Source organism: Leuciscus leuciscus (assembly GCF_965113295.1).
Source record: "Leuciscus leuciscus genome assembly, chromosome: 2".
In the NCBI taxonomy this organism is placed as follows: Eukaryota; Metazoa; Chordata; class Actinopteri; order Cypriniformes; family Leuciscidae; genus Leuciscus; species Leuciscus leuciscus.
In genome coordinates this window covers 455,805-465,585 of record NC_138726.1, presented here as the reverse complement: position 1 = coordinate 465,585, position 9,781 = coordinate 455,805, and the positions used below count along the sequence as shown (strand labels likewise).

The window sequence follows — 9,781 nt, the reverse complement described above, 5'->3', positions numbered from 1 at the left end:
GAACATATTTTGATTCAGGGACCTCCAGCTGCTTGTGTGTTGTCAGTAGGCGGAGCATAAGATTGAAAAAAATTTCATTTCTAGAAAGCGCTATAGTCAGTGAATGTGTAAGGTGTGATTTTAGCTCATATATAAACCTTACAAGTCCAGAAAAGTGGAACAACAGTGTAACCGTGACCAGGCTCCTTTTTGCCCATGCAAAATGAAATGGGAGACCACACGTGGATTAAGATACAAAAAATAGTGATTTATTACAGTAAATATATGAGATGAAAAATGAGAAATAAGCAATAATCAGTATAAATGATATGGTATGAAATAAAAGTGTGGCGTAATCAGTTATATGGCAAAAAGGCAAACAAAAAGAAAAACAATGTGATACAGTAGCAGAATAGCAGCCATGAAAGTCCCTCACACTGCCCAGGCTGCAATCAATTGATTACAGACACCTGCCCGGTAGCTCCTCCCTGAGAGACACAGACACAAACAGAGTAAAGATTAAACATGTCCCTATTCAAACTCTGGAAGACAAATGTAGTATTAATGTTATCTTTATTCAATTTGACAGGTTACATAAGTTACAGCTATTAAAAAAATAACACTTTTCACATAATTATTATTACCTGCACTCCTCTTCATTTTCACTGGTGTCTGGACTGCTGAAGTCACTTTCATTCTCCTCTTCCAGCTCTATAGCAGAGCCCTGAGGGCCCAAAACAGCCTTGTATTGGAGATGCACCTCGGTCAACATATCCGAAACTTCAGATAGACGCTTTCTGCAGAGACAGGAAAGGCCCTTGTTTCGCTTGTCTGTAAGTGAAGAGTGAAAAAAACTCCAAATTACCATGACATACATTAACATTTATTCATTTAGCAGATGCTTTTATTCAAAGCGACTTACAAAGGAGACAATAGAAGCAGTTAAACCCACAGTAGGACAACAATATGCAAGTACCATGATCTTTCTCAGTTTGATCTAACGCAGTACAGAATTTAAATTTTTTTTGAAGAGAACAGACATGTTAATATACTAAATCAAGTGCTTTTGAAAGAGATGAGTCTTCAGGTGTTTTTTGAAAGTGACTATTGACTCTGCAGCTCTGGTTGAAATAGGCAGAGATCATTCAACCAGCAGGGAACAGTCATGGTAAAGGTCCGAGAAAGTGCCTCTTTGAGATGGCACCACAAGACGTTCTTCACTTGCAGAGTGCAAGTTTATGGATGGCACATACTAGGGCTGGATGACATATCGATATAAAAATCTGTATTTTTAATATTTTTAAATGCGATACAGAATTAGACAATATCGCATATATCTCAATATAGTTCAAATTTGCGCTGTGATCCTTGCCCCAAGCAAGTGGCTGACTGCTTTTGTAGAAATATGTGTAGCCTATATCGTGTGTCTCTACAGCCTAGTGAACAACGCGGCAAATACTCACATCAAATGTTAAAGTAGAGGAATGGGACACTGCAGTTCAGCGAGTTTACAAAAGGTCATCATTTACACGTGCTTTAAAGCCTTCATTACCGGTTAAACGTTCCAACATGAGCTTTGCTGAGCGCGAACACTAGCGCCTGATACTCGAATTAAAAGTTATCTAGTTATCTTTTGAGTTTTATTCTGTTAATACTCTCAAATACACACAAGGTTGACATCGAGAAAGTTGGCTATGTCTAAACTGAAAGCAAACCGAGAAACATGAGAGAAATCTGCTTATCAAATGCGTGTATATTAGACACGTCGTGTGCAGCTCTTACAGAGACAGCTGTAATATTAAACAGGATGCAGCCACTTGTCCTTAAAGGGATAGTTCACCTAAAAATAAAAATTGTCATTATTTACTCGCTGTAATTTTGTTCTAAACCTGTATTAATTTATTTCTTGCACTGAACACAAAAGAAGATATTTTGAAGAATGTTGGTAACCAGACAGTTGTTGGTCCCCAATGACTTCAATAGGAAAAAATATACTATGGATTTGGTTACCCAGACTCTTCCAAATAACTTTCAACAGAAGAAAAGAAACTTATTCAGGTTTAAAACAACTTGAGAGAGTAAATGATGACAATTAACATTTTAGAGAGAACTATCCATTTAATGTTGATAAAAACAGAGGAAATCACTCACTGCTCTTGACTGAGAACTTTAATAGTAGCTTTAATAAGAATCAATGTATAATTTATACAGTTATGTCTATATTTGGCTTTGACTTTTGACTGAACATTTGCTCTCACTTTGCGGATAACTCAACAAAATTAGATGGTCAGTGTAATGTTTTTCAACTGATTTCTAATAAGATATGTCTCTTTTTATGTAAAGTTAAAGTATGGTGTCCTTATCACCATAACTTTCTTGTTTGATTGATATGGTTAGAAAGATGAAACTTGCCTTCCTCTGAAGTCTTTCTTTTAAGAGTAGCCTGCAACTTCTGCAACCATGAGCAGTGCTGGGCCATCTCTTGAACAAGTATTGTCCTTTCCTCCTCTAGTCTCATTTTCAGCATGGATTTGTTGAAAATTTTCAACTTGTCTTCGATTTGTGCTACAAAAGAAGTAAAGAAAATGTATAAATACAAATTTTGACTTGAATCTTTACAAAACAAATCAGATGTCTCCGGAAACTCCGCTTACCGCTGCCATGAACCTCCCACGGCCATGTTGGGGATGGGTTGTCTCCGGATAGTGACTGCTCCACTTCATTGACATCAATTGCCATGGCAGGCTCATGACTGTTGTATGTCTCGATGTCTTTATATAGCAATCTCTTGCTCTCAGCAATTTTCCTCCGCAGGCGGTGACGGAACTTGCCGCTATCTGTAAAGACATGAAGCAGAAGGTAAAAATAGTGACAAAAAATACAGTGAGCAATTATCTATAGACAATGTAATAATACCATTTTGCCGGTATAGAGCTTGCTTCCGCTGCCTCATGTTAAGATATTGTCCCTCAATGGACTTCTCTAGGGAAGTACCTGTTGTTTCTGGAAACGCAACACAAAAACACAATAGTGTAAAGAAGGACGAGTTGGGAGGGGGTGGGTGCCAAAAAAAGGCTTACAGAGAAAGTGGCATGAAGTATAGTAAGCAGTAGGCAGCTTAAATATCATGATCTAAATGATCCCCACCAATGAGGAAGCACAAAATGAAACATGTTATTGGTTCAAACTTACCACCAGCTGCCCATTCCCGCACATCAGAAACCCACACTGCTTCATCGGTGCAAGCCAAGCTTTCTTTAAGCTCCGCTAGACTTGCAGTCTCCTCCTGAAGCCTCTGGCAAGTCTAATGCAACAGTTAAACAATACAGTTACACAAAGCTACACAATAAACACAAATTGAATCCATTTACACAGAACACACCTTCACATATCTTGCAGACAATGCCCGATGTAGTGTAATGAATTTCTTGTAGTTCCAGGCCATAGCCTGGATTGTCAGCATGTCCACACGTGCTGTTGAGAGTAAATGTTGAGTAAAAATCATGCAATAAGCAATAAAAAAATGACATTAGAAGAGTAATACTACAATTACCTCCTTTCGACATGTATTTAGTTGTTAAGGCACAGCGGGAGAGGTAGCTGTTCACTTGTTCAACTTCCTCCCCCGCTGTTGACCCTGCTCCGTCTTGATTCTTGCCACTCCATGTAATCTAGAAGAAGACATGTAAGGGGTAATGTAATGTCCGCCGGTCATTATCGGGTAAAAAGTTAAACATATGATAAAGTTAAACATAATAAACACTAAACATACCTCACACTTAGTCGAATGTGCTGTAGCGTGCATGACGCTTAAGAAAGGCCTGGTTGAAGTTAGCCCCTGGAGATCAGGAAGGATGTTCGCTGATTTGCGTAAATATGGCCAGTATTTACACATTACATCCATGGCAATGAACCTTGGCTTTGAACACATCAATTCCTTGTGTAGATACATGGGGTAGGCAAAGATTTCACCTAGGGATATACAAATTGTATTAGAAATGCAAATATCTTATTATTGTACATTCTAAAGAGAGCATCATAATAGCAAACTAAGCAGTGGTATAAGCTGAACTAATAGTGATAATTGAGATGATTCTCCATATGATTATGTTATTTAGCTTTTGTACAAAGCAACATACAAATAACAACAGTACAAATTTACATTTAACAGCAAACAATTTATTATAATCTCACCTCTGAACATGTTAAGTGCTTTAAGGAGGAAACCATGTCGACACACCGCAACCTCCATACCCTCTTCGTCCAACTTGAAGGTCCTCTTAGAAGTTTCCTTCGCTGCTGTCCACGAGGAGCTCCCACATCTGCCTTGTCCAGGTAGCTGTGATGTAAATGAGACCCACTATAAACATACTGTATTTACTCCTTGTAATTTGAAGCTGAGGGCAGTTTTTTAACCAGTGCAAATACAATCTGGACTGTAAAAACATAGTAATTAAAAAATAATTTGAAACCTGCCTGTTTCACAGCTTTATGCAAGACATCAACAAATGCCGACACAGATGTGTCTTCTGCGATAAATGACCCTTGAAAAAACGAAGAGTCGGAGCTGAGGAAGAAACCAAACAGAACATTTATCCACACTGAATATTGAATATAAAAAATCGAATCAATCTATACTGGAAGAAAAAATACACCTTCCGTTTCTGAGAAACCGGTATAACTTCCTGTTGCCATCCACCGAGATTGCCAGCATGTCTGGGGTGCAAGCAGGGCAGGTGAAAGGTGCACCACAGGACATGTTGTCTTCCTCAAAAGCACAATATGAAAACTCGAGGAAGCTGCGCTGCAGCGTGTCCCCGCACACTGGTCCTGACTGAAAGATGCATTATATTAAATATTACTTTTGAGACGTCTACATATGGTAAAGAAATCTATCATGTTGAACACTTACCCGCCCACCACACTTTGTACGGTGCTCCAGCAGCTTGGCCAAGGCTTGTCTGGACAGTGCTGGAGCGATGACTTTTAGTTCCCTTACACTGCTGAAAAGGTTGAGGGAATACAAAGTGGAAGAGCTGGTAGAAGCTGGCCAGTATCCACTGTTTATGAGGTCCATGAACTCTGGAGCCCACTGCTGCTGGCATGCTTGGCATGCAAACAATGGCTGGTGCATGTCATAACGCCCTTGGGTAATAAGAAAACAAACCCATGAATACCTGAGCTTTTAGAAACAATCAGCTGGAACACTTTAAGACACTTGGCCTACATCTTGAGTAGAATCACACCAGCATAGTTCAGATTAGTCTTTTTTTTATTGGTTCATCATAATGACAAGATGTATTCTATAATTTTGAGTAGTGTTATTTTCATTGCAAAGCAAAGCCAAAAAAGGGGGAAACAGCTGAATATTGAAAAAAGATCAGAATTTAGAAATATTACCATTAATGGAAATTAAAATGACCGCTTTTCCAGGTGACACAGTTATGCTGGGGACTTCACAGGGACATTTTTGAGTCACTCTCACTGTTGGCAAAATACAAGCTAGCAAAGGAAAGATACACAGAAAATTAGCCTACTAGATTTAGTAGACAAGAATACACAAGAGTTTTGCAATTACCTACCCTGGTTGTGCGAGCTGTATCCTCCCTCCCCTCTTACAAAATATGTGGATGGAGGAATAGCTTTAAAAAAGCCCTCAATGACTGACTCCCTATCGTGGAGTGGCCATCTCCTGTGATTCTTTGTATCGCAGGTTTCACAGAACCACTGGTCTGGCAGACACTCTCTGCATCTAGGAATAAAATCAATGAACCAATTTAGTCATTGAACCAACAACTCTTTGAAACAGCCCTGACTCAACCATAAACATGCAGTTTATCTGAAACATGAAGACATCAATTAGTGATGCATTCTAAAAACCTACAAAGTATGAAAGAACATTAATGAGATCTCACCTAACAACCGCAGGCTTGTTGCAATGGCTACAAAATGGTTGGCCAACATCCTGAGTTTGGATGAGGCATTTAAGGTGGAATGGCCTTGCCTCCTTCCATCTTTGTGAGGCTTGCTGCTGCCTGAAAGCCCATGATGATGATGCCCTCGGGATTTCAGGGGAGTCAGACATGGCAGAGAGGCTCTCCATGTTTTTTTCTGTGAAGACAAATAATAATTTAACTGACAAAGGGCCATTTCTGTTCAGACCCATGATTTCATAATAATGGGTACATATATTGGCAATGCTTTCAGTAACAGATTTCATAACTTTTTCAAATCAAATTTCCCACAGGGCCAAATTCAGCATACTTTGAAACATGTATCAGGGTAAATTGTATCAACCTGAAAATTGAGACGGAATTTCATTGGGACAAAATTTAAGTTAGTAAATGTGTGTTTGAAACTACCAAAAAAAGTGGTTCAATAATAGGACTCAGGCCATTGTGGACATAATTTGTGGCTTTGATGATTCATAAGCACTTGATATGGGTTAAAATTGACCGGTCGCTAAGCCACGCCTGACACCATCACCAGCCAATTTGTGGCTTAGCAGCCCTTAACTAGGCAAGGGAGGTCTGGCAAGCTTTCGAGTTTTAACATTTTATGCCAGGATTTTACATTAATGGCAATTAGGGCTGCAAGATATATCAAATTTATCGAAATATCGCAACGGCTTGCAATAACTGGGGTCATGAATTAAAGACAAAGAGAAAATCACTCACTGCTCTTGGCTAATTAACTTTTGTAACTTTAATAAAAATGAGTGTATATTTCATTCATACAGTGAAAACTAAGCAGTGTTTTGTTTTTACATTTGATTATTCAGTTTCCGTTGTTTAATAACCCTAATGTGCGATGACCTGAACCCCTAAACTGATCTTACACTGATGTAAAAATAACACATATACTACTGTAAAACACTGCAACAGGAACAATTAAATATATTTAAAAAATAATTTAAGTTTATTGTACACATTAAGCATTATCGTATTGCATATCACATTATTTAATGAGTTATTGCATATCGCACTTTTCTTCAATATCGTGCAGCCCTAAATCTAGTCTCCAATGATACAGGTGTTCCAGGATTTGTGTGAACCTTGGTTTCGGATCTGCCTCAGAAAATTACATAATAATTCAAATATATTTGACCATATTTTACCAAATTCCACTTGAGGATCAAGACTGGCTGCAGGAAGATCTTCAGTGAGATAGTTCCCAATCTGGTTGTGTGTAACTACAACAGCACAGAGAAAAAACCAAGTTAGATCTTGACAATGATATATAACCAATTACTATTATTATTACCGGTAGATGAGGCTTTGGGCCTTCCTCCACGCCTCCCCCTTGGCTTGCCAAGCCCTCCACGCCTCCCCCTTGGCTTGCCACGCCCTAAACACACCCTTTTTGGGATTGGAGGAGGGGCAACTTGCCTCTGCTCCTCGGATTCTTTCTGGGGGTTGAAGTGAAAGTCATGATTAGATCAAGATTATGATCTGTTAATTTATTTTAACAAAAGATGCTAAATGTAAAACCCTCTTATCATAAACTTTTTACATTTTGAGGAAAAAAAATGTCAACAAAGAATCCTTGATCAGTGCATTCAGTTTGGCTTTCATAAATATGTTTGACAATTGAGAGCAGCTAGATGCAATCACAGACTGAATGAGTTTGAGGTACCTAGGCTTATATAATTAGCCTTATATAATACTGTTTAATGCTAAGCTACAGAGTGATTATTATAGGCTAAATAGTTCTTAAACCATTAAGGTACAATGGATAGTTGTTTTTTGTACGTGGCAATACATAGAATAGGACCCAACTCTATTTCATTGCATCCGAAAATTTAACACCTAAAAAACACCGGTTACACCTTATTTTAAGTGTCATTTGTTGCAATGTAATTAAACATTTAAGTACTGAGTAATATTAAGTAACTACATGTACTTACTTTAGGAATAGGTTAGGATTTGGTTGAGGGTTAGTTATATGTAATTATGCATACCTAACTGTTATTACTATAGTAAGTACATGTAACATATCGTAACAAGGGTACTGTAAAATGAAGTGTTACCAAAACACCTACCCTGGCTTCAGTCAGGGCATGTTCTAAGCTCATTTCAAGAGCCATCCGTCTCCCCTCCATGTAATTGTCATCTTGACAATTGGTGACACGTGTAGTGGTCATCATAGAATTGAGGGGCAGACAGAAAAAGAAGGACAGACACTGAGATGGACAGAGATAAGAGACACAGACAGAAATGAGAGACAGACCGAAACACAAACAGTGCACAAATACAAAGAGGTTGGCGCTTAAAAGGGCCTTTGGTTGTGGTGGTAACTTAATCACAGCAGGTGGGTAATGGGTAAGTTAACGTTGGAAGAATCTAAAAAAAACAAAAAAAACACTCGTTTAGAGGGAAGGATTTTATATGGGACAAAGACAATGAAACTTATCGAAACTTATCAATGATTCTTATCGTCATAAGAAACTACTTAACAATGGATAAAATATAACATTTTCATGGTGCAGCTAAACTTAACTTTGAGCACTGAAGTGCTCAATTAAAAAATCTAAAATGGACGCAGTCTGGACTATGGAGGACAACTTTCAATCCTCTGAAAACAGTAGAAATAATAAAAATGTTATATTCCCCTAGGATTGTAGGCTACCTTATATGATCATATGCAACAAAAATTAACTTGAATTCAATTAGCTGCTAGATAAGTTCGCTAGCCTGCAAAAAAATCGATCTTTTGGTGCAGAAAGCTATATCTTTTTTTATAAGTCTTCTATCATTTATCGTCATAAGAATGAAATGGATAGCTTACAAAAGTTTCTAAACACAACTTTTTGTCCTAATTAAACAGTTTTTGATGTGTAAATGTAAGAATAGTAGCAGCTATCCAAGTTAACTCTTGTACTTACCAAGTGGAAAATCGCAATGGACCCTGGGATCGCCCCGTACGTCAGCGTTATTAATTTACAGGATTTTATATATATATATATATATATATATATATATATATATATATATATATATATATATATATATATATATATATATATATATATATTAAAATCAACAAACCTCCGATAAAAATACTATCCAGCATGCTCTAGATAAAGCAGTCAGTGTTGCTATGACAAGAAAACGCTTAAACTGCTTACTTGCTCGGACCTTGAAGCGTTGTTAAACTCACCTTTTAATGCCGTTGTACCTGCAGTTGAGCGTTGTGTTGGTCAAACTCACCTCTGATTGCCGGTTTACCTGCAGTTGCGTGTTGTTAAACTCACCGCTGAATGCGGTTGCACTACATATGCGTTGTTAAACTCACCGCTGATGAACGCGCTAAAACTTGGCGCAGAGCCGGGCACTTTGATATACTTGCGAGGGTTTTTTAAACATCAAAAACCAGTAGTGCCATATAAAAATGATCTGGGGGCAGCCATTTGACTCCCCTTGGCATCATTTTTTTAGTTTTTGGGTCAAATTTCAACGCTGCAGGACACGGTTCCACTGGGAGAAAGATTCGTGCTATTGCACGAAATATGCATCCAATTGAAATGCATTGGTTAAAAAAATCGTGCTGCCGTTACGAAAATAATGAAATTAACGTGTCCCCCAAGATTCGTGCTATTGCACGAAATATGCATCCAATTGAAATGCATTGGTTAAAAAAAATCGTGCTGCCGTTACGAAAATAATTAAATTAACGTGTCCCTGCCACGAAAAAATAGATTAAATTACGTGACCACATCACGAATTGCCGTGAGACTGGGTTGCACATACACATCAATATTAGTTATTTGTTTTACTTACTTACGGAGACATTTGCAAAAGCT

The 9,781-nt window shown here is 38.0% G+C and overlaps 1 protein-coding gene and 2 long non-coding RNA genes across 3 annotated transcripts; all 3 read right to left on the bottom strand.

Annotated features, from left to right (window-relative positions):
* Positions 1-252: 252 nt before the first annotated feature.
* LOC309482974 (uncharacterized protein) lies at positions 253-4,920 on the bottom strand. The gene is made up of 13 exons (XM_082148576.1): positions 4,892-4,920; positions 4,635-4,813; positions 4,456-4,546; positions 4,174-4,318; positions 3,752-3,951; positions 3,533-3,650; positions 3,362-3,453; positions 3,172-3,283; positions 2,896-2,982; positions 2,634-2,816; positions 2,392-2,544; positions 624-810; positions 253-467 (listed from the first exon to the last, which is right to left on the bottom strand). Exons 2-13 carry the CDS (start codon positions 4,736-4,738, stop codon positions 440-442), a joined length of 1,500 nt encoding a protein of 499 aa, XP_082004702.1. The 5' UTR covers positions 4,739-4,813; positions 4,892-4,920; the 3' UTR covers positions 253-439.
* Positions 4,921-4,926: 6 nt separating this feature from the next.
* LOC309483027 lies at positions 4,927-5,612 on the bottom strand. Its single transcript, XR_014200466.1, has 3 exons — positions 5,562-5,612; positions 5,380-5,481; positions 4,927-5,124 (listed from the first exon to the last, which is right to left on the bottom strand). It is a non-coding gene; the product is annotated as an uncharacterized lncRNA (long non-coding RNA).
* Positions 5,613-5,927: 315 nt separating this feature from the next.
* On the bottom strand, positions 5,928-8,642 carry LOC309483014. The gene is made up of 4 exons (XR_014200463.1): positions 8,021-8,642; positions 7,243-7,387; positions 7,097-7,171; positions 5,928-6,090 (listed from the first exon to the last, which is right to left on the bottom strand). It is a non-coding gene; the product is annotated as an uncharacterized lncRNA (long non-coding RNA).
* Positions 8,643-9,781: the final 1,139 nt, after the last annotated feature.